Source organism: Lissotriton helveticus, chromosome 1_1 (assembly GCF_964261635.1).
Source record: "Lissotriton helveticus chromosome 1_1, aLisHel1.1, whole genome shotgun sequence".
In the NCBI taxonomy this organism is placed as follows: Eukaryota; Metazoa; Chordata; class Amphibia; order Caudata; family Salamandridae; genus Lissotriton; species Lissotriton helveticus.
The window spans coordinates 1,262,014,547-1,262,040,487 of NC_136057.1; the positions used below are offsets into that span (position 1 = coordinate 1,262,014,547).

The following is a 25,941-nucleotide window of genomic DNA, read 5'->3' on the forward strand; positions in this document are numbered from 1 at the left end:
AATATATTGACCAAACTCCTTAGATTCAGGGTAATTGCCAAGTTGGGCCTAGTTAACAATCTGGAACTAATCATGCTGCACCTGTCACATGGTAAAACATCTGCACAGGAGTAAGGACAGATTTATTTGGCAAATTAGTAATCCTGAGACCTCCCCAGTGCTGCAACTGCGCTCCGAGTCTGTCAGTTGTTGTGACTTGTATTATCATAATTTATTAGTAGGCTAAGGCAGCTGAGATCCATGCTGGGGCCTCTCCAAAATAATCCTGTTTCAGTTTGGTTACCATGGGGCCCCACATGGAGATCCTGGACAGATTCCCGTTAGTTCCCTTCCATTTCTGCTACTTTGAGAACAGTTTTAAGATCTTCTTAGAGTTTCACGATGCTCAACTGGATTTAATTTCTGATATTTATATGTTTCTCATCTTCATTGCTTGATTTTTGCTTGCGAGAAAGTGTCACTCATAGTCATTGAATGTCACTCATAATTACACGCAAATTATGAAAATGTCACTCATAAGCTATTTGAAACCTTTGCAGCTATGCTCCAGAAGAGATCACATGAAGGCACCAGAATGCAAAAACTGGTCTCAAAATAGCCTTGTTGCTAGGGGAGATTGGGTGTCCATCTTAACATGGAATCAACCGGAAGGAGAGGCTAATTTACCTCAATGTCTTAAACGGGAAAATATGGCATCATGTCATCAAAAAGGCTTTGCTATATAGGATTTTTAGAAAAGAGCTGTCTGCCCCAATCCTTAGGTAACACTGCTTCCCAGTGGTTGCTCAGCCTATTATCAACCGCTCTCCTCTTTTGGTTCCATTGTATGCTTCCTAAGGCTTTAGCAAATGCAAGCCTGTTCTGTTTAAGAAACAATGAATTCTTATTCTGGGTTTGAAGACAATCCTCTTTATGATAAGTATGGAGCAATGTGAGGCTAAGGAGCAAAGGTAGAACATTTAATAAGCTTATGGCCGTGACCTCTTTCTCAAGTGAGGTGCAGGTTTGTTTGTGACAATAAACCTGCTATATAAAGGTCTTATCAGTGTGTCATGATGAATCTTTTATAGGGGGCAATCAGCTGTGACCGTAATCCGTGTCAGTGTACAGCTGTTTACTGAAGCAAAGCTCTACTGAGAGTGCAAAACATATTTTCAGATCTGGTTTGACACCGCCGTTGTGTGATACCTATTGTTACCAGTTCTTTTCAATATACATAAAGTGGGCTTTATCTCCATTATTAGGATTATTTCTCTCTCATCTTATACTATTTGCTGTTTGGTGTATCAAACTCTATCCTACGAGGTGCTTGCATTGCAGCACCTGAGGAACCGTTTCACATATCAGGAGTCCACTAATTCAAGACAGGTTCGATTCTTTCTCTCACAGATTCATTGTATTCAAAATGCAAGACAGATGTATTGGCTTTGCTGAGCTGGTTTCTTTCTTGCACCTTGTCGCCAAGGGACACCACGTAGCTTTCTTTGTAAGTTCATGGGTCTGCATGAATGATCCCCAGGCTGCACTGAGTGCATGCCCATTTAATCTGGAAAATCTTGTTTTCCCAGCCATATGCAAAGCATTCTTGACTCTTGTCCAATAGGAACAATCCAGCCCGAACTGCCAGGCAAGATCCTCCTCAAACCGAAACACAAGCAACCCAAGACTGGGTTCACCACGATTTGAACTCTTCAGTCGGCTGTAGCTTGGTTTCAGTTGCACAGTGAGCTCAGGCCCAATATCTGGGCATACCCTTTGCCACTTGGGGCGGTACAAGAAACATACAAGAAGTGATGGGAGGATGCTTACAATAAGTCTAACCACTAGCAATCGCTCGCGGTAGCATTCTAGTCCATTATTCTTTTGCCAATCATGCCACCTTAGTTTGGACCTAGCTATATGCAAACAGGGGTGGTGGGTGACATTTGAAAATGGTGGGGCGCAAAGTGATTTGAATTCAGCACCGTAGCGTGCGAGCGCAACGAGTGCTCCCGAACCCCAAAAGGGGGGTTTGGGGGGGTTACCCCCCCACCCCCAAGAAAATTTTGAAAAAAAAAAAGAAAATTCGTGCATTTTCAAGCAAATTTGAGAAAGCAGGAAGGTTAATAAAGCAATTGTGAAAGTGCAGTTGTTACATTAATAGATGGCATGGTCACCACGGCAACATGGTTGAGTAACATCTCGCTGCAATTCAACAGCTCCAAGACGGAGGTACTGCACTGCTCAGTGGACCGGGTCCCTCGATCTTTACCTCAGGACTTTTGGCCCCCCTCCTTTCAGGGCACAGCAGCGGCAGCCACATCGGTTCGGAACTTGGGAGTAACAATGGAACCTAATCTTCAACTAGATGGTTTCATTGACAAAACGGTGTCTACCTGTATGGGTTTGCTGCGTTCCCTATGGAAGATTCTCCCTCTGCTCCCTGCCCATGCTAGACCAGAAGTAGTGCGCAGTATCATTTTGAGTAGACTTGATTACTGCAATGCACTGCTTCTGGGGGCACCTACTACAGCGATAGGCAAGCTACAACGAGTGCAGAATTTCGCGGCCAAGTTAGCACTTTCCCGTCGACGTTCTGACTCGTCTTCCGCGGCACTCAGAGACTTGCATTGGCTTCCCATCCCTCAGCGGATTGAGTTCAAAGCTTTATGCCTGGTCTTCCGGGCCTTGCATGGATCGGGACCTCTGCCTTTACAGGAGATGTTCTCCTGGTATACCCCCACTAGATCCCTCCGATCGGCCTCTGCTTTTTTGGCTGTCGTACCCAAAATTCGAAGAAAGCGAATGGGTGGCCGCTCTTTTTGTTTCACGGCATCTAAGTTGTGGAATGATTTGCCACTGTCGCTCAGATGCTCAGAAAATCTTCTTTCTTTTAAAAAAGAACTAAAAACACACCTGTTCCCTAGGTCAGGGTAGTTTTCTTTTGCTGATACTGAATTGACTGTGCTTCAGGATCTGCTTGATCACAGCGCCAGGATGCCCGTCGGGTGACAGTAGCGCTTTATAAGTGTGTTATACATACATACATACATACATACATAACATAGGTAGCTGCTTATTCAGTATAACCACAGAGCTTCATACATTCCGTCCTATTATACTCAAGTGCTGAATTCAGACTATAATACTTTCTGTGGGGAAAAAACATAACGCTTCAATTTTTTCTTTGCAGTTTGCATCCAGCTCTTAGATGACAGTTAATAGCTCGTTGTTGTATGTTAGGATTTTTACTTAGAAACTGCAAGTAACAAAAGGATCTCTCTCACAAAAGCAGTGCCTCACTGACCTATTTAAATCATATGCATTTTGTGATCTGCATCAGGTATATGTTCTTTGCAGCAGGCACATTAAGCTTCTGCGCTGCCGCCTGCTGCTAGTTCACCACTGGGACCACAAACATAGTCTGGCAGACTACAAACGCTCCTACATATATAGGCCAACAACTGATGTTTCTATTTTTTGTTTTATATAGCGAAGTAGACCCGAGACATCGGGCATCAGAGCGCTTTACATGAGCACCAGTTTCGTAACATCACCATTATTGCCTAAATAAACATTAGAATGAAGCTTAAATCCATGCCGGGATCCTGGTGCAGTTGTCGACAGTAGGAAAGCTCTGAGCAGTGGAGTCCGAAGTCCATGCCCAAGATAGCCTTGACGTCGATAGACCTTGCAACTTTTACAAATTTTCACTGCTAGGACAGGTAAAACTTAAGTACATATGTCCTACCTTTTCAATACAATGGGCTCTATGAGGCTTGACCTATTACTTAAGGGTTAATCTATTACTAAAGGGGTAAGGGGTAAGTGTGCTAATCAGGTTTAGAGCAGATTTATCAGGTTTTAAGGAGAAAATACAAGCACTTCAGAACTGGTTAGCAGTGGTAAAGTTCACAGAGTCTTAAAAGCCAACAAAAATGGGTCCAGCAAATGAATGGAGTGAAGCCAAAATGTTTGGAGTGACCATACAGAGAGGGTCAGGTACAACAGTTCAGGAGATTTATTAGTGAAGTTTCCTTGCTGCCTTCTTGCTGTGGCTTTGATTTCATGATTTTTGAAGGCCCTTTCCTACATGTATCATAAAGCTTTGAAGACATCATGACAGCATCTGTTTGATGTGTGTGTTTTAGATTTCTAGTCATAGTTCTGCCAGGTCATGTGAAATCACACACCAATAAGTGTTGAACTTTATGTCATACCATTGACCATTAGCCAAATTATAGTGATATTACATCGAAAAATGGAGGTTTGCTTCAATTTTTCAAAGATTTTTGGTCAAGTTGAAGCCCAAAACACTGCGCTTGAGAGCCAGTTTTGCTTGGCAAAAAATTAAAGTATTCGACTGTATCTTGAGTGTGCCTTCAGAACCTATACCACTTTGAGCCTGATTATGAGTTGGTCAGTGTATTTAGATCAACGGGTAAGCCCCTGTTTATATAGGGGCTGTTTATCGATTCCAAAAAATAACGAACAAGGTATCGCTATTTTTGAGGTGCGATAAATAGCACCTTTACTTGTAATCAACCCCATAATGTCCGCGTTGTGCTCTAAAATGCACAAAGCTACATGAATTTTTACAAAATCTCCCATCCCCAGGAGCAGTTATGGATCCCTTGCATCACTTTCGTATTGCAGTTCATAAGGGGTGCTTATGACTCACCTCAGACTTTACCAGCACCTGCTGTTCATGATTTCACTTCAAGTCACTCTCCTTAAAAATTCATCAGTTGTGACTCCTGAGTATGCCTGTTAAAAAACATTTTGCTTCCATTTTTGGTGGAAATATTCTCTAAAATGCACTCTGTATCCTCATTTATTTAAAATGTACTTTTGTGAAAATCTTCCTCCGAATGTCCTTGTATCAATACAGCTCGCTCGCTTTTTGCATTTTGCACTGGCCATTTATTCCCCAACACTTCATCAGTTACCTCTACTCATGGATTCGCTTTAAATCACCCCAGTTCTGAATTTCAACAACTGCAACTGACCAATGCTTCCATTGAGAAATCTGGCCCCAATTCAGTTACTAATTATGCTCTAAAATGCATTATTTGGCCCCATTTTCAAAACATATTTGGAGACAATGGACCCATCTCCCCTCCTCACCCCCCCCACCCCCGCCCGCAAACCCTTCAGAGAAGTTAGTGCCCACTGTGCACAAGGCACTACTGTGCTTTGATAGCCCTTTCTGTGCCTCCCCTTTGTTGTGTACCAGATTTACTCAAGGAAGATCATTTTGCTCTCTGCTTTACTTTTTATGTAAGCGAGTCATTTCTAAATTGATCAATTGGGTTTTGTTGGTTTTAGTTAATTAAAAAATGCAACTAGAATGCAGCTCAACAACGCCACGGAGAGCACCATTACAATACATAATTATTACAGAACAATAAAAACATTACGATATTATAGCAGCAATCCATTTGAAAAATTCCTCATTTGGTTATTGCACATTTGGATCCTAGCTTGAATCACGTCGATTCATTAATCTTCATTTTCATTGACCCGATGCCAAGGGCATTAATTTGAAGTATTTCTCCAGTAATGGTATCCTCGCTGCAGACTGTTGCCGGGGGTTGCTGCTTATGTTTAAAGGCGCATGCCTCCCATTGCTCAATTTTTATCTGTAATTCAAAAAATATTTGCTAATGGACCCTCCCACAAACCACTGGGTTGTATTTGCTTTTTGGAGTTTTATGGCTCCGTCAAGCATCCGGTAGTTTTTAAATTCATACTAATTAATTAGTTACAGTGGACAGCCACCGTTCAGTTTGGAAGAGAAGATAAAAATACAATAACAGGATCAATGAAATGCGGGTCTAAAAAATATTCCTACCATTAATACCGCCTCCTTATAATAACACATGGGCCATATCATGATGGGCTTCCGCTGCCTCGGCGGTTTTTAGGCGTCTGCAGTGGGTAAAGTCAATTCCTTCAACCAAGGTCGGAATGAGATACAAATAGAGGCCTGGGCAACACATTAAATGTGGTTTTTATGAACAAATCAGAAAGCTTGAAAAGGTGGCCCTCTTTTGTAATCAAATATAAAAAAAACGCGGTATAACTGTTTTACAAGGTAAAGTGACTGCTTCTTTTGCACAGTCGCACAGTCTCTTTAACGTCATCCATCATACTACTACTGATACTCTAGTTATTAAACAAATCGTTCCCCCTCAGGTGCAACTCTACAACATCTGCTACCGTCTCACACTTTCACTACAAGATACCTGACTGGTAAAAATTAGTTAAATTCTAAACGTGAATGCTATAACTCCTCTCTCTCTCTGGACCCTCAGTTTTTGGGTTGGAGCCGAGTCAAGGATTGTTCCGGGCCTTGTGAGGGTGAAAGCCGTAACTGAAGTCATCAGCGCCAGGGGTTGTGTGTAGAGATTCAGTGAGATCCACGGGGCCTGGATGGAACACTGAAGTTTTCATATTCACTTTCAACCTCCCACTCGTCACCACACCTGCAGGGACGCAAACTTTCTCTCTCGTTCTCTTGTATTTAAACTCTTAAATTCAGCAGCAAAACGGGTGCAGAGAGAATCAATGGGGACGGTTTTTGCAGGGCAGGCTTTAGTTACATAAGTTATACATATACTAAAAGCAGCTGGCATGCAGTATTGTGAAGGCCACGTCTTAGAGCCGCTGTTGTGACTGTCCTTGTTCTGCTGTCGTAGGAGGCCATGCCTCGGTGCTGTAGGAGGCCGTCATGGCTGGCATGACTCACGGTTGGGTGTGCGGCGGTTCACGCAGGGAGGGAGGCGCGAGGGAGAGTTAATTTTAAATAAATGTAAAAAATGTAACTTACCTTTGTGGCCCGTGTAGTCCGGTCCCACACCGTCCCGCGTCCTCTCCTCCACACAGGAAGCAGGCAGGCTAGTACTCACACTACTTGGTGACTGATGATGACAACGGGTCCAGAAAGAAAGGCAACAGGCAAGCAAAGGCACAGTCTCTACTCCACACACCACGAGGCGAGTGAAACGAATCCAACGACAGCAGCGCCGCGCGCCGCAAAATGGGCAATCACTGCATGACTACATTAAGTCAGAGACAGTGATTGGCCATTGTGCAGTGCCACTGAGCCACCCACGCTCGGCATCCAATATGGATTGCCCCTGCTCTGCTGCGCGGTGACCGGCCAATCCTGGCGCTGCATGCAGCGCCGCGATTGGCTTGGAGGGCACACTAACTGCTCGCCCTGTCGCCCTTTTAACGCCAGGGGCTGCCGCACGAATAAACCTGCACCCCCCCTAGCCACTAGCTAATGTGGATAATGTGGGGGGACTTTCATGCGCATGCTTGGGCAAGTTGCTGCCCCAAGCAGTACAAGCGCGTATACAATACGTGGAGGACTCGTCTCGAGTCGACTGTCAATCACACCAGCCCGCCCCCCCCTGCGCACTCCCGTTTCAGTCGGGTGTGCCCGGCGGCGCTCGGATAAATATCATGAGCATTTATATAAAATACACAGTGAGTCAGGAACATTTATTTTAATTATTTTACGGCAGCCGCGGGTCCAAGCAGGGCTGGTGGGGCTACGCCCCTACGCCCCAATGGACGCACCGCAGCTGTATGTAAATCAGTTTTAACGCAGCCCCACTAGGAACAGTTCAGCCGAACTGCCCGACAAGGTCCTCCTTGAACAGAAACACAAGCTTGGAAGAATGGTCTGCCACACCTCCCACAGCACATTATAACAAACAAACTCAAACATATTTCAGGCTTGATGGTCTTCATCCGTGAGGCATAGCAGCTAGGTACCATGAATAAGGAGTCGGTCCCCAGGCATTCCTACTCAACTAAACGAGAATCAACAAAAAACAATTTTTGGTTTAGTTAATGCTAACACAAAACATTATGTCATCCCAACTAGGTCACTTCAGTGCAAGAGAAAACACGCAGTCTTGTCCCATTTCTTTTCTCTGAGAAGTAAACAAGGTATTAGGAAATATAAGACTGTAATATTTACCACTAGTGTATTTTCTTTTCTTTCTTGTTATTGCATATATATTGAAATAATGCTACTTCTACTAGAAATTGATGAAGTTCAACTGACTTGCACATTGTAGTAATGTTGTTTCTAATCAATAATCGTTTACTGCACAGCAGTATTGGCACTCAGAGACCATGACATCATGTTCCAGTAATGGGATTCAGGCATGGGCCGCATTATTTAGAATAAGAATAACAGACAGATCTCCAGGATATAAGTGCAATGACTGTCAATGTCACTGATTTATTGGGAAACACAGCATGTGGACACACACCTTTGTCTAAATGTTTGCTCTGTTTTTTGCACAGATTGTGAAAGAATTCATCAGGATTGAAGTGGACATTTATATTGTGGGCCTAGACAGTAAGTATTGTATGTTATCATTTCAGTTTTTAATATTCTATTTCATCCCTGAACCTATAGAGGGCAGGGTTGGTGGCTTGTTCTGCACAAATACCAAAACAGATCAATTTTGGTGAAACTGTGGCAGAAAACACTGGTACTTAAGGAAAGTGTGCTTCCGGTAGGTAGTATACTTCCAGGAGAAAGGGAGGCTTTTCATCCACCAAGAAAGAATATTGAATCTTAGCTGAATTCTACAATTACCAATTGTTACAACTTGTGCATACCGTACATACTATTTAAATGAACAACTCTAATCTGTTTAAACTATAAATAACCCTTTCATTTTTTTATAAAACGTTTTCTTTTTTTGCCTAAAATTTGTAAATAGATATTTTTACGTTACCTGTTTGATTAAAAAAACTATTTAATAAGTTTCATATTTTTTAAAGTAATAAGTGCTTGCTGAAAGTTTAATTATTCATTAGACTTTACAAGATCCATTAACTTTGTGTTACCATTATTAAAAAGGTTTTAAAAGGTTGGTTAAAGTTCTAAATTTATGAAATACATTAGTAATGTTTGTTGGAAAAAAAAATTGTAACAATAATATTTCAGATAGTACCAAAATGTATCTATACAAACAAGCTCAAACGTTGTCAGCTTTATTAAACTTTATTTCTTTCATGCCCAACTAAACTAGCTGAGAGTATAAAAAAGTCATTGTTGTTTGCTAAACAGATAAGAATATCTATTTAACATTATTGTTATTGTTATTGTTAATATATATTTGTAAAGCACCAAAGCACCAACGGTCTCCAAGGGCTACCACATTGACCCAAAACCTAGTGGTCCCCTACTGCCAGCTGATCGAGCAAAGGTGGGGAAGCTTATCCAAATGCCTCAGTAAATAAGATGGTCTTCAATTTCCTCCTAAAAGGAAGTAGCGTAGCTTCTCCATGTAGGCTCTCCAGTAGCTTATTCCAGAGCTGGGGGATTACCACACAGAGAAAGTCCCCCCCACCCCCCCATCCAGTGTAGCTCTGTTAAAGTGCAAATTTCTCCCGGATGAACGAAGACAACAGCCAGGCATATAAGGCTTCAGTCGATCTTTTATATAGCTGGATGCCGCTCCATACTGAGCTTTGTGTGCAATGCACAGGCCCTTAAACCTGACCCTCTGCATTAAACGTTTTACACTTTCAAAACATTGCAGAAACTATATGTAACATTTCAATAAACAACCCTAACTTTTATATAGTGTTTAAAGTTGTGTAAGGCTTTTAACTTAGTGTTTGGTGACATCACCTTTCTGAAGGAACACACATTAAGCAGACATTTGGAAATTCTACCACATGACCTGAAGAAATGAAATTACACAGGATCACTCTCGGTAAAGGTAATTCCACAGAAGTGTACATTGTGTGTGATTCTATGTGGGAAAGCCTATATACAAAGCTACGTTCAGCTTTCAGAACTCCTATTCACTGTCAATGTGTGTGCAATCTGTGGGCATGCATATCCCTTACCTTCAAGATTGCCAGTTTTAAATTCCTCTTCTTTACTTTTAGATGACATTCTGGAGAAACTACAAAGATCTGGATTTTTCGATGAAGAAGTCACTACTGACATATTTTTTCTCACCATTCATGATGCAATGTTACATATACTCATGAAAAGAGAAATGGCATGTCCACCACAGTACAACTCCATAAAGGTAATACTAATTTCAGATCTATAATAGCTGCTCAAGTGACGTGGACAACTCTGCACTTGTCCCAGGGATAAGATTACACCCCACACAGCAGATTATTAGGGTCTCATTACATTACATGTGACCCTTTAATACTGATACGGCTAGTGCCAATAGTTAGCAACCCCATTGAAATTGTAAGATCCTGCGGATCCCAGGTGCATCTCTCAAGCACTTTGCCTGCTCTAGGCATTCTCTCTATGGTACTCTGTGGGAAAATGTGGAGTTACTGAGGAACTTAAGAGCAGAATTTCTGATTACATGGTCATACCTCAATTATTTCCTCTCATAATTCCATTGACTTCCACTCAACCCCATCCCAGGAGTTAATGATGCCCTGGATATCATTAGCTCATGTATTGTGGCCCAAAATTCAGGGCACTCATAATGAGGCCCTTAACATAGCTGTCATCATGTGGAGTTGAGCATAACTCACTTTGCTTGTCCAACAGCAATAACAACCACCAAACTAACATTGAGAGCTCCTTTGAAATCATTTTTCCATTGCGCTAATGAATGTCCCAAATAGATTTGAGGGAAAGCCTTTTAACTGTTATGCAATACTTCTTTAGTAAGCTAATTCTTTAGGAGAACACAGTTTCGTTTTTCAAGGATGCTGGTACATAGTTTAATTTCTGAGTTTCACAAGTTGTAGAAAACCAACTTCTCCTGAATGATTAATGATAATTATTATGGTTGGCCCCTTCCTTTTGGATGCAGTCCATCCATCCCTCTAGGCCCACTCAGTTGGGAAGTAGCAGCTCTCATCTTCTTTATCTCACAACAATGTACCTAGAATAATAAAGATAATAAGCATTTTGGAAATGTATTTTTAAAGAGTTGTGTGATGATCTCTGAATGAAAAATGCTAATAAATGTGAGGGATAGATACTTTGCTGAAATAAATGCAATTTCCTTTTCCAACAGGAGAAAGGCACACATATGTATGATAGCGTGGCTGAATTCCAAAATGGAAACCTCCGCAATAGGGAACACACAGTAAGTTTTCACTTTTCTATTTCTGGTGTATAAGTCGTTGTTAATGATCTTCATTTTGCAACTGGTGATAACTCTGAATTACAATTTGGTACCAGCATATTCAGTCATCCATTTACTGCTTCACAGATGTCTGATTTAAATGGTCTTGAAAGGAACAGACCAATAGAATTCTTTGTCATGAGCATAATAGTTCTTTTCCTTCCATGTGACTAGTGGTCGAAAGGTTTGGTGCCACGTTTTGAGTTTTAGAATAAATTCCTCATATTGTACTGATTAGCTTTGGACTTTCCATAGTTTAGTATAATTTTCAGACACCTTAACCCCTTCCACACTCATGACGAGCTGGGCTCGTCATGCAGTAGCCTCCCAGCACGCTCATGACGAGCCCAGCTCGTCATGAATAATGGGTTTTTGCATATTCCAGCACAGGGCTGGAACACCTCGAGCATCGATGTGGTTAAAGGAGTGTCCAGTGAAAATGTGCCCACAATTGATTTTTAAAAACAAAATATGGAAAATCACCACATTCTTCATTGACTTCTTATTTCCGTCGATAGAGATTTCTCTTATTGCCTCCCTCCAACAGAAACCTCCCCTACTAGTCCCTAGTTACAGTCTAAAGCAATGACATATACACAATAGGCCTATCTAAAACTTCTACCCACATTTCTTTGTCAACTACAGGTTTCTCCAGGGCTGTCCCTTGAAAAGTTCATTGCTCTGCCCTCCCATCCATGACCAGTGATACAATCTCTTTTACCAAGTCATTCAAATTAATTGTGAACATTTCCCCATGAAGAAGCTGGCTTTAAAACAGTAGCCTCTTGGAAGAAGCATTGGGTTTTGCCAAGGCTACACATTTCTTTTGATTCCAAAGTGCACAGGGGCAAGGAGGATTTCATTCATAAACACCATACATGAAAACCTTAATCTTTCTTAAAGAATATAAGGCTTACATTTGAGCATGCCAAACTGCAGGAGAAGTCCCAATTTCTCAATTGACGTTAAGCAATGTTTTTTAGTAAATTATGCAATTTTCACCCTCTTCATTATTTGCTCCTTGATACTGGCCCAACCCCTGGCCAAAGCAAGCATATGTGGATCCACACAAGGAATTATCTTAGTTCCCTGAACTATCAATTAGATGTGGGTGAAATTGTGTTACACAAGCAAAACTCATCAATTTTTAATGACCCCAATTTTATGACATTTTATATTTTAATTTTGGGTAGTTATCACCCTTTGGAAACTGGCTTGAACACAAAATGTATCACAGAACAATACAACTGGAGCTGTAAGACATTTTCCCTTCGAACCAAACCTATGCTGGAATCTCATGTACCTTTTGAATCCAAGGTATGCACTAGTATTCAGACTCTACATGGAATATTAGCTAGCAAACTTCAGGTACATTTTCGTAACCTTTACAAACAAAATTAAATTTTGCAATATTCACATCTGTAGTAGAAACTACTGCTCCATTTCTAACATTGGTCTGCTCCTAAAGGCCCAGGAAAATCTGCCACAACCTATAAATATGCTGCGTTTAAAGTACTAAACACTATGCAATCATGTATCTACTTCAGGTGAGAATATAAAAAGTTCTTTTAAATGTTGCAAATGTTGGCTATAACATTCTTGAAGATAATTCATCTACTGTTATATTGTAGTTGTGTTTTTTAATAACCTTTGATTTTCTTTGATTATGGATGTGGCAAGGGAGTCAGGAGAAACCATGGACTTTTCTGAGTCCTTTTTGAGCAACAGTGGTAAAGCTAATAGAGAGATACATTGGACTGCAACAACAGTTGGCAATCCTCAAACACTTTCCATGATGTATGATTTGCTCTTGCTAACTGTGCAACTATAACGAGTCCATGGTATTTTGAAGGTTAGCTGAAGACTTAATTTCGAGGATTGTGTAATAATGTATTCCACTACAACCTGTGAAAGAAGCTGTGGCACCGATTAGCAACAATGAGGATGGAGTCCAGAAGAAAAAGTATGGCTGCCTTATATTTTATACCTGAACCACACTTGTAAGAGCTACCCTAACGAGGGATAAAAGTACAGGGCCTATTAGTTCCAGAACTTTGCTACAAACTTTACACACATTTCACTGGCACGTGTACAATATCTACTCAACATTTTCATAAACGTAAGTATGCTTTTAGAGTAGGACGCTCATTTGGAGATACATTATTCGCAGAAATTGGCAGTACATCAGTATCTATGTATTCATGCAAGCCACATGTCATTCTCAGACAGGTGCCACTATGCAAATCATCCACCCTCACTCCTATGCTTCTTTTATCACAGTGGAAGCCTATTATAGGATACCAGATCAGTCCTACTGTAATCCCAACACTGCACTGCTCAATAGAAGCAGGAATTGTAGCATATTTGCAAACCATGCCTAACCCTCACGCAGTGCAATGGTTCCATTAAACTGGTGCCTGAGGGTGTCCCATATTTCCCTGAAAAAAACATATGGTAAGCTGTGCACTTTAACCATGTGAAGTTGAAGTCTCACACATAGCTGTGTGTGAAGGAGGCAGGGAGAGGCAGATTGTCAGGGAAGGGTAAATGAGTGTGAAGAGGAAAGAAGGTGCAGGCTGTGACTCTACAATTTTTAAACACTGGAGTTGAACACTGTTGTGCCAGCATGACACATAACCTAAAAAAGTGCCCCGCACCCAAAGCCAGTTTTTTCGGAAATGCCCTCAACAATTCCTCTTCCTGTATCGAAGTCATTGATTGAAAAATGAACAGATTTGTGGTCTTACTGGATGCCATCTTCAGGACCTCCTTCCTTTGGGTCAGGATGCCTATCACTGCATCTTCTCCTAACCACAGATAAGTACTATAAGTTGATTTATCAAGGTGAAAGCTCTCTTGCTCAGTTCCATCTCGACTGGGTTTTGAGACATTGATTCACCAGTACATTACTGTCAAGCAATTGATATTAGAGCATTGGAATGTTGGGAGCTCCATTGTAGACGATGGAGTGCTCCATGCTTCTAACGGCCGGTAAAGGCCCGCAGAACAACATTCCAATGTTTTACAAAGGTCTCTCGGAGCTCTGGGGATTTAAATCCCCTCGAGCTCCGAGAGGCCTTTGTTTTATTTGTTATAACATTCTGCCCTCCAGTGGCAGAATGTTCTAATAGCCTTATAGCCCTTCGTTGCAGGGCTATACCGGCTATTAAAGTCCCGGGCCCTTGTTAAAGTCCCTCGCCTTCGGCATCGGGCCTTTAACGCAGAAGCAGGCTGGTATAGCCCGCAACTGCAGGCTATAAGGCTATATGGGTTATACAATATCAACAAAATGATTAGAGGAAGGATAACAAGGGAACTGACTTAAGCCACCAGGGTAAAAACAACAAAGGTGAGGGATCGAGTCAAGCCAGGTAAAACTAATTAGAGTAGCAAAGAGTCACAGCAACCACTATTGCCAGACAAGTGAGCTCAATGTGAGAGGCACCATTGACCATGGAGCGTGTCTAGATATCCTCTAGTGGCTCGGGCTGCAACTCCTAGCCTGAGAAATGTGTAGGGTTATGTGTGAAACAGGGCAATTTCCATTGTTATATGCTGTCACTTCAATGTTCGCCTCTTCCTAAACCGCATTGTCTCATGACCTGACAATTGGCAGGTTTCGAGGCTTTGTCAGACAGTTCAAAAAATAAAAGAGCTCAACAAAATATTTTTCTGTTAGCCATCAATTTTATTTTTATTTGTATCCTACATGGAAGCATGCAATACATGTATAGAAATACATAGCTGATGTTCTTACTACAGTGTAGTTGTGACATGATCTGTAATAATTTACACTTACAGTTGAGTTGTGATGCTCCAATGTTTACTTTCAAAGCCAGAAGGCAATGTAAAGTATGTCACTCACCAGAATTACAATCCTTGTTTAAACAAAGAAAAGATAGAAATACAGCCTGATTCATCAATCTCCCGTTTTGCGAGCCCCTAATAGCGATTCATAACGAATCGCTAATAAGGACTTGCAAAACGGGATTCATGTAGGAATTGCAATAAATATTGCGATTCCTACATGTTGCTTATTTGCGATTAGCTAATTGCTAATCGCTAATAAGGAATAACTCGCCATGCATTCCTATGGGCCTACAGGCCCATAGGAATGAATGGGGAGTTATTCCTTATTTGCGATTAGCAATTAGCTAATCGCAAATAAGGATGCGATTTCAAGGGTGCAGGGGTGTCCAAAGGACACCCTGTAGCACCCCTGAAATGTAATCTACATTGGTGTCGCGCACACACATGTCCAAAGGACATGTGTGTGTGTAACATGCAACTTAGAAAAATGCATTTAAATGCATTTTTCTAAGTTCTGGCTATTTACCAAGAGGTCTGACCTCTCGGTAAATAGCGGCCCAAAATTGCATTTTCGCAATTTTAAAATGCTTCATGAATTGCATTTAAGGAATCTCAAATAGAGATTCCTTAAATTCAATTCTTCGCAAATGTGCGAATTCTTAAATAGCGAATTTTGCATTTGGGATGATGAATCCCAAATGCAAAAATTGCACTCGCAAAAGGCAAGATTCTTAGAATCTTGCCCTTTGCGAGTGCAATTTAGCTTGATGAATCAGGCGGATAGCTGTTCACCTTTTCTGAAATGTGTTTCTCTGAGAAGACCATAAAAGGAAATTAGTAGAAAGGAGACATGCATTCCAGTATGTGTTATTGCACAGCAAGAATTCATTACACAAAAGCAACATTGCTGCATAATTCTCCACATTCTAGAGTGCTGCTGTTTTAGAATGTGACAAACAATCTGCATATAATAATTTTTTGCAAAAGATTATTAGCTGTATATTCATATTCACTGCAGGCTATGCATATATATTCTACAAATAGGAATTAAACTGTAACTTTATTCTGAAAGGGTAACAGTCCAAGGATGTAAGCTTTTCCAGGGTAATGCCAGTGGTATGACAGAGGAATATGTGACATTTTTCCGCAAACATTTACCCCGCATACCATCACTCCGCAATTATTACACCACAAATAAAATCACCCCGCAAATTATAACAACGCAAACTTTTACAACGACCATGCCTTTACCACGCATGCCACTACAATGCAAAGGCATGCATGTTAAAGGTATACTCATTGTAAAAGTTTTAAAGGTAAGTGAGAGTACCCTACCCTACCCTACACCCTAATGTAGAACCCATGCACAATCCACCCTCGACACACAGTCCTTTTCCTACATTTACACTACCCAGCACGACCCCCCAACACTACCATAAACCACTTTTCTAACCCTACACAAACACTATAACACTACCTTAATACACTATCCCTGCACGACCCTACACTACACAAACACAACATCACTACTCTACACAAACACTACAACACTACCCTAAAACCTAAAACACTACCCCCAGCATGACCCTACACTACACAAATACTACAACACTACCCTACACCCTAAAACACTACCCCCAGCATGACCCAACACTACACACACAACACTACCCTAAACCACTACCCCCAGCATGACCCTACACTACACAAACACGACAACACTACCCTAAACCACTACCCCCAGCATGACCCTACACTACACAAACACGACAAAACTACCCTAAACCCTAAAACACTACCCCCCAGCATGACCCTACACTACACAAACACTGCAACACTACCCTAAACCCTAAAACACTACCCCCGCATGACCCTACACTACACAAACACCACAACACTACCCTAAACCCTAAAACACTACCCCCCCAGCATGACCCTACACTACACAAACACTACAACACTACCCTAAACCCTAAAACACTACCCCCGCATGACCCTACACTACACAAACACCACAACACTACCCTAAACCCATAAACACTACCCCCAGCATGACTCTGTCTGCCTGCACAAGAAAAATGAGTTACTTAGTGTAATTTCTATTCAGAAACTTCCCAATAGCAAAGAGTCTTATGAAAAGGTCCATCTTGCTGGGAATTTATTCACTCATGCAGAGATTGTAAAGATGATAGGTATATTATTTGGCTCTATGATGTATGGGGAGAAACAGGCAATTGCAGTGAAAGCTTCCTCTAATTACCATTATATTTCTCTTAAAAGTTCACCCATTTATGCTAGAAGAAGAAGTAATATATATAGAAAGAGATATCACAAGACTCAAAATTATCATAATCCTCTACTAAGAGGGATTGTGGGTAAAGAGAATGATAAACTCCCAGCCCTTCAGAATATAGCAGCAAGTGCCAGTACCAATAGGGCTCTTTGATTTATTTCTCACTGATATAGTGATACAAAATGTATACATTTTGTGCACTTGAAACAACAAAACCTACAAGCAAAGCATCCTAAACAAATGTTGGTAGAATCGTTTCTCCCAAAAATGTTTGTTGCTGAAGAGTTATCCAGGCTACAAGGTTTTCCATTTTTCTCTTCCACCACAAATACTTTTTTCTTGTTGCTCAATTCACATTAATCTTCTAACACTACCATAAGCACAAGGCCATTAAGTGCACCAACTTGGTGAAGCTTGAAATAAATCATTCTTGAAGGGGTTGAGTTTGCATGTCCCCAGCCACCAACCTGCTTGCAAAATACTGCATTGTCTGCCACTGAATGTTTAAGGATCTAGCATTGAATTGTGAATCTTTTACAATCTCGAATCACCTTACTTGAAGGGATTTGATCCTAAAACCCTAGATATACATCATGCTGTAACAGCAGAATCCTACTGAAACTACCAGATCAATGATAGAACATGCAGGAAGATGCCACAAGAAGCCTCGATTTAGGTGGGCAATTAAAACGTGCTTAATTTGGTTTAGATCATGATTTATTTGGCAACATTATTAAGGTTTGATGCCCTCGATATTGCTAAACAGAAAGCTAATAATATACTCATATGGTCTTATTGGCAAAATAGAGTGAAAAAACGCACAGGGGAAATACCATTAACCACAGTATCAGACATTATTAGCATCAGACTCTGAATTTTTAATGTGGACTAACATGTCATAACAATGTGTGCAACCAGCAGTAAAGCATGGTATTCCTATTTGGGTATTATTTTGGCCACAGAAACTTCTCTAGGCATCACTTGCATGGGCAAAAACCAGGGGTTAAGTGTAATTTGCTCAGAACTCGTGATTTGTAATCTGGCACAAACAGCATTTGCTCACAATTTTTGTGATGATGGAGATTACTAATGTTTCATGCTTTCTTAAGAAAACGTTAAAAATATCACTTCTCCTGAATTTCTCATACATTTAGCACATGTACAACATATTTTTAACATATATATTTGAAGATCTGCCCAGTTTGGCATGTTTGTTGTGGGCACTCCCCCCAAAAATTAATTAGTACACATTTAACTATTGGTTATCAAGAGCTATTGTGATTTTGGGAATCAGGAATATGGCTTTTGTCCCAGGACAAGGAAGAATACTAATTGCATGTCTGTTTTCTTTTTAGGGGCCAGCTGAGACAAGATTCTAACAGAAATTGTTAAAAAGACACTGGTAACCATCCCAGGAATGGCAGGCGAGACAACGCACAGAGAGATCCACACTTTGAAGATGTAATAGCAGACGAGGGAGTGGCAACGATATCTCCAATATTGATATAAGACAATGTCCTTTAGAGTCTGTTTCATAAAGTCATAAAAGATCTTTTTTCTAAGGCTGACTTGGAAATATCTACCTTAATGCTCTTGTGCAACATGCGGATCCCATTATGAAATCGCAGCGGGCTGATTCTGTTTTTCTTTCTTCAGGTTTGAAAGAAAATAATGCTGTTGGGTAACAATAACTTGTTCGTTACAGTGCTGTGACAACCATTACATCAAGGGCAATTTTAGAGCAAGTTTTTATCTGCTAAATTCTGTACAACTAACATTCCAGTTTCAAGAGTAAACAAGTTCCAGAGGATCAACCCGATTACAGAGGAGGCCACTGCTACTTTGTAAATTTCCTGACTAATTTACACAACAGAGGAAAAGAACATTGTGTTATATTGTTTCTCTGCAAGAATTCCAAAATAATGGAACTCCTTTTCCAAAGTACTTTTAGAAGCGGAATTATATGGGATGCTTTCTTAACAATCTGAGGGTAATAATCTTCTTCAGTTTGTCTATACAACAGCATCTCTGTATCGTGGTTCAGAAGATCTCAGCAAATGTCTCTTCCTGCATATCTCAAGAAACAGGTCTGTGCAGAAACCAGTCTTCACATGGAGAACAAATGACTTTCTTTTTACTTCTTATTAATGATACTGTTGCCCTTTTATGCTGTAAATTTGAGCAGTATGCTCCTAGTTTTCCAAAGGGCTCCAGACAGGAGTGTGCGATTACAGGACCCCACTGGCCTACAGAGCAGAAGTATCAAGGTTCAGGCCGCATCAATGATGCCTGATTTGTACGTCTCCATAGGACCCTTTATATCATAAAACATCAAATGTATCAGTAATTACTCCTCCTAATATTTGAACTTTTCTTGTAATCTCAAGATAGGCCATAGAGCTTCCGATGTTAGTTATCACCTAAAGAAACCATGTATCATTAATGCACTTTATATCTCCAGGCTAAGTTATGACCTCATGCCCCCCCCCCCCCCACACCAGGCAACACATCTCTAAGTGCGAACAGAGACACTCATCATGTAGTATCCCAGTTACAGTGAAGAAGGGATTGTCTGAAAGGTTCGATTTAAACAAAAAGCACATTTTATCAGAATTGGATTTGCACACACATGAATTGATCATTTGGATGTTACATTGAAGATCAAATTGACAATTGTACTCCATATATTTATTTAACATATATTTGAAGCACCAAATCCACATTCAGTTTAGAATAAACATGGTGCATGAATATGACAGAAAAGTTTGGTGGCAAGAAGGTGACAGGGGGGACTCAAAGTTTTAATTGCATTAAGTTGTTAAATATTCTCATATTCTCACATCTTTAACTCAATATTGAAACCTCTCACTTGTATAGTGCTGAAGCTGACATCCTCCCAACAAGACCACTATTCCCGTAGACCCCACATAACTGTCTGCAGTCACTTAGCATACAATATTTCAATATTGTATCATTAACAACCCTAGCGCCTAATCTGATGAATAGTGCAACTAGTATTAATATTTTCCGTGACACCAAAAGGCTGATTAATTCCATGGGTCTGTCAAAATTACCCTTTGAAAATTATTTAGCTGGGAGTTCGAACAATTGCAATAGTCAATTCCTTTGAATATGATTACTTTAGCTATTAGAAGGTGAATATTTTTCTGTGCCCTTGCACAAAGACTAGTTGGTCTGTTTATTTAAATCTCCTGCGCTAACATAGATTGCTGAGAATTGTCACAGCTTTTATCTACTGTACGCAGAGCTGACACTATGAGTCCATGTGGCACATGTGTTCACATGTTTAGGTGGAACAGCGAGGTAAAAGGGACTGGGTGTGAGTCCGGAGAATAAGCAAATCATATACAGAAAGTGAATTTTCAGATGAAATATCGCAAAAGCAGAGTCTAGGGGAGAGATCAAACAGGGTATTAAAAATATGCCACAGGCAGGACAAGAACACTTGCAGTGCTGCAAATACACACCAAATTATTGTGTCCCATCAACACATGACAAGTCTCGCTTGCACCAGAACCTAATGAAGAGGAAGACATAATGGAGAAAGGCAGAGGCAGGTTAGCTTGTGTGAGAGAGAAGTTTCAATGTCAAAAGAGTATAATAAGTACAGAGGGAATAAGAAAAAAGGTGTAGGAAGAGAGCAATGATAAAAGAGAGCAAAACTGAAAGATAAAATGGGTTAAAATATAGAGAAGATTAAAGTAAGCGATGGAGAGATATAAAGAGAAGTTAGAAATAAACAAAAAGATAACCTGCATTGACAAAGCCAATTGTTCTCGCATAGGCTGCTAGCCTTTTGGGTTAGTAAATGCTTCCTTTGTTTGTCATTTTTTTAAATAACTTTGCTGTTGGGTAAGCAATAGCCCGCATCAATCAAAACACATTTGGTAGTAAAACATTTTTTCCCGTCTCAAAATCCATACATCAGCATGATAGTCATTGAAAAGAACTACTTTGTGGGTGGATGTGCTACATGTGAAAGGGTAGAATGTCATCACTCATAGTTAAGTTTGTCACTGGCTGAAGTGGTCTGATCCATTGCCCCATGCTGTATGCTGCAGTAAGTCGAAGAAAATGTGAATGAAAACAGCAGACCAATGGCTGAAGAGGGCTCGCAGAAAGCTCCTGAAATCAATTGTATTGTACTTTTGTTTTTAGAAAAATCAAAAGGTTTTTGCCAGTGTCAGACCTAAGATGAAACACAAGACAAAAAAAGCAACAGGCAGATGTAAAGATAGAAAGGTGTTGAGAAATTGGAAGGGGGGGAGAAAGTAGAGTTGTGAACATACCACAGTGAGCACACAGGGTCCTCATATTGTTGCTTACCTATTAGTTATGTCCACCGCAGCATAGTTAGATGAACACATTACGTGCAGTTGGAGACCCCATCGTAGCAAGACATAACATGTCCCCTTTTTGTCTGCTCTGCGCCAGTCAACACCAGGCTAATTCTTCCTGAAAATAAGAGTAGCAAAGAAACCTGCAGTTACAGATATCTTTCAGCAAAAAGAATTTTAACATGGCACTCTCCTCGGCATGATATTATTTAATTTATTCAGATCTCCTTCTCCTCCACCTGCAACTATAAATATTCTTTGCGTTATATGTGCAAAACTACCAGTCCCACAAGGCCTCATTATGGGTAACGTGGAGAACTGGTATAAAATGTAAAAACTAAAGAGGGACTCTGTATACTTCCGTGAACAATAACTCTGTGTTCGAAGGCGGAGGAGAAGGAGATCTGAATAAAAGAAATAATATCATGCCAAGGAGAGTGCTGTGTTAAAATTCTTTTTGATGGAGAGATGGAGAGAAGGAGAGAGGGGGAGAGAGAGAGAGAGAGAGAGAGAGAGAGAGAGAGAGAGAGAGAGAGAGAGAGGGAGAGACAGAGCGAGAGAGGGAGAGAGAGAGAGAGAGAGAGAGAGAGAGAGAGAGAGAGAGAGGGGGAGAGAGGGAGGGAACGTGTGTGTGTGTGTGTGTGTGTGTCATATGTGTGTGTGTGTGTGTGTGTCATATGTGTGTGTGTGTGTCATATGTGTGTGTGTCATATGTGAATGTCAGGTTTACTCCTTAGTTATGAATGGGAAAAAAAACACTTTCGCTCCATGTCTAGTTTAGGCCAATAAAGCTACCAACTTCGAGTTGCAGCCAAATGCTAAAATATGCTACTTAATGAGACTCATTAATTCTGAATACGGTATATCCAGTAAAGTCTAAGTCATCTCAAGCAACCCATTGGCAGTATTCAGCACTATCTAAAACTCTTAAATAAATAAAAAATTATCTTTCCCCAGGGACCTACCTAACAATTTCAACTTTGTTTACTTTGGTGCAGGACTGTTGCTGCGACCCTGACAACATAAAGGGCATTGAATGATTTATAGTTTTAAAAGGACTCATATTCAAAATATCAACACTAAATTATGGTTTTACATGAGGTCACTGTCAAAGTATTGGTGAAACATTACAATTATTACACTATTACCACTCAAGGCACGAAGGCTTCAGAATTTAAATTTAGGTAGATTCTCACACATACAACTTCTTACAAGATTATAAATATACTTTTTAGAACTATCTGCATAATTTCAAGGATCTCAAAAGACTTCTTAAAAATATTTTCTTATCAACTAATATTCTCTCTGTATCCATTGATGCCTTTTGTTTGTCATAGAACACAGTGAGTTGTGTTTCTAGTTGCATGTGTACATAAATGTATATGCTTCTCTCTTGAAACTTATGCGCAATACAAATATGTACAGGGTTATTAAAATCTGTGTTGTTAATGTACAATTATATTTAAGACAACTGGTTCGATTGGCATTTTGTGTACAGTAATGGGATGATTGCTTGTGCTTTGTATACAATGTAAATAATGTACATAGACCCTTTTGAATGCAAGTAAATTAAATGTTTTCATTCTTAAATGACAATCTCTTGAAAAGGGTTTTTTGGGCTCTTCTGCTTTTAATTTATTTTTACATTTCTTCCTATAAAGAATTTCAAGGATTTCCTAAGGCAGCTGTGATCTAACTTGTTTCCCTCTGGCTTATATTCATATTCTCTCTGATGAACTCTCATTCGCTGTTACTTCCTTTCTTTCGATTCTATTTTTCCACCTGTTGGATCATTTTGTACTTTCTCCTACGGAATGAGTTGACCGTCCACATGAGTCAACAAAGGTCCCCTATTGTACCTTATCCTGACATCACCACAACTATTGTGTCATGAATGGGTGTATCAGTGCTTAACTCGTTTCCGCTCTGCCCACTCGCCATTAATTCCCCGCCTGTGCGGGCGAATTAATCAGTGGGCGTAGATTGGAGGGCTCCCGGCCGTCATGAGCACACGCCTACTGTGACTCATGATGGTTGGGGAGCCATCATGGGCGCCGCACCCACAACCCCCCCCTCGCACCGCGGCCAAATTAACACTGCAGGGAAGGAGTTCATTTGAGCTATTAGTTGCTGGAGGGGCCCACGAGCACCAGACTTGTGGGCCCCTCCAGACTGGAGGGCAGAACAGATAAACACAAAGGCGACAGTAGGAATAAAACATGATTTGCAAGAGTGGAATAATGGGACAGGCACTGTATGGTGGTGTAAGAAAGAGGCATGATGTGGAAACAAGACTATGCAGCCTTGGTATTCAGCAATCCCAACATCCGACAAGTCTGGCTGCGGCCATCCGAAACGAACTTCCGGCAGCAGCACATATTTTTCAAACTAAGGACTGGTTAGAGACCACTTATGCAACCATTGGTGCAAATCCTGGACTATATGGTACTGTATCACTTGGACTCTCGGTCCCTCCCTCCCTCTTTCCTCCTATCTCTTCCTTCTGTTACAGCAATGACTGGCACAGTAGCATACAAATTTAATCTAACCACAGCTTTGGAAATGCAGGGAGCTGTAGGGGCAAACTGATGAGGAATATCTCAAATGTGAGTGTCACAACCAGTCAATGTGGTCTGCTTTGGGCAAGCATAATGCGGTCCAATTTAGAATGATTATTTAATTCGTAAATCTGCCCACTGTACGTTTTCTCATGACAAGTAGTAAGTGCACATGTTAACATTCATTCAGTCACTTCCTAAATGCTACACAATTAGCAGATTATGGCAGAATTACCTCGTCATGCACCTAAACTCACTCACAATTCAATTCGTTTTTATTTTACAATTATTTGTGTTGGTTATATTTTTCTGCCCCGGGTGAATGGCTTACACTTCAAGAGATGGTCTATCTTTCTTCTTAAAAGATAAGAGATTAAATTATCAGAAATTACATGAAATTCCCAAAAAGTACACAAATGTATGCAAAATGCCTACTCGGCATTTTGCGGGATTATAGGATGTGCGGGCATATTTTGTGCTAAAAATACGATAAGAACACACACAAAACCGCTTTGATGCAGACAACTGATACTTACGTTCTGCCTGTTCATATTGTTTATAATGAAATATTACAAAAATTAAGTGAGATTATACTGGTGAAACAAAATGTTTCCTGGACCTAGCTTTTCATCCAGATAATGAGAACGGTATTTGGTAAAGCAATGCGAAACAAGATGCCAGAAACAATTGTGAATATATAGGTTTTTTTTCCTTTTTAAGTAGAGGTAGTTCTAGGTTTCAGCAACCACTGTCAGGTAATGTAGTCTAAGAGGTGCCTTCTATTCATTCCATACATGCCAACATTTTAGAGCAGGCAAGTGGGAGATTAATAAAAATGAAAATAGCGAGGAGAATGTATTTGGGAAACACCCTTTACAACGGGGGCTGAGCCACTCGTGCCATTTCCAACCAAGTGGGGCAACGCTAGTCTAAACCATGCATGTGTGGTTAAGGCGGACCGCGGTCTAGATGTGCGGATGAGCAGGGAGAGGAACAGGAAGAGAGGAAGCTCTGGACGGGCCGGAATTGGAAGGGGCAGTTTTTAGTGATGGGGGTCAGTTTTAATGCTCAGTGTGGAGGGGGCTGGGGTCGTTTTTTTTTAGGAAGGAGCAGGGTTTTCGGCCTCAGGGAGGGTGCGAGGGGAAGGGGTAGTTTTGAGGGAAGGGGAAGGGTGGGATGGGTTTTAGGGATCAGGGCGGGGGTCGGGTAGTTTTTTGGCAGAGGGCAGGGTTTTAGGGCTCAGGGCTGGGAGGTCGGAGTAGTTTCAAGGGCTGGGTTTTACGGCTCGGGCAGGAGGGGAAGGGCAGTTTTCAGGGGTGGAGTCAGTTTTAGGGCTCCGGGCAGTTAGTGCAGGTTGTTTTTTGGCAGGCTTTTTGGGCTCAGGGCAGGGAAATGTATTGGATGGGGCAAGGTTTTAGGGTGGTTTTTGGGGCAGGGGCAAAGTGTTAGGGCTTAGGGTGAGGTGTCAGGTCAGTTTTAAGATCTGGGGTGGGGTGGATTGCAGGGCTGGAGTATTGAGTGCTAGGGTGTAGGGCTGAGGGGGCTAGGGTCTGCAATTTAAAAGGCATATTCCTTTAGCAGCCAAGCTTTTACAACAAAATATGTTGAAAAGGCATGTGTACTAAAGGTAAGCGTGGTAAAGACACTTTTCCCCATTGATTTAGACTGAAGCAGAGTCAATTTGTCTGAATTGGTCTACTGGCATGTATGGGGACAATCAGCATTTCATTTTTTGCAGATTAGTAACATAGCTAAAAAAAGTTCTAATGCGCTATATAAAACTGCAAGAA

General features: G+C 40.9%; 1 protein-coding gene across 5 annotated transcripts in view; it reads left to right on the forward strand.

Moving 5' to 3' along the window:
* The window catches only part of LOC144822512 (chloride anion exchanger-like), a 113,626-nt gene extending 90,443 nt beyond the window's left edge, over window positions 1–23,183 (forward strand). Inside the window, exons 18-22 of one of the 5 annotated variants that reach the window (XR_013608632.1) lie at window positions 8,308–8,362; window positions 9,913–10,058; window positions 11,022–11,093; window positions 18,591–21,945; window positions 21,993–23,183. Coding sequence is in view for 1 of the 5 variants with exons in the window: in XM_078680141.1 (XP_078536267.1) it covers window positions 8,308–8,362; window positions 9,913–10,058; window positions 11,022–11,093; window positions 18,591–18,614 (297 nt within the window). In the remaining 4 variants the exon portion in view is untranslated. Of the gene's footprint in view, window positions 1–8,307; window positions 8,363–9,912; window positions 10,059–11,021; window positions 11,094–18,590 lie in introns of all 5 variants that reach the window. The other 4 variants (XR_013608633.1, XR_013608634.1, XR_013608635.1 and 1 more) reach the window with 4 other exon arrangements.
* Window positions 23,184–25,941: the final 2,758 nt, after the last annotated feature.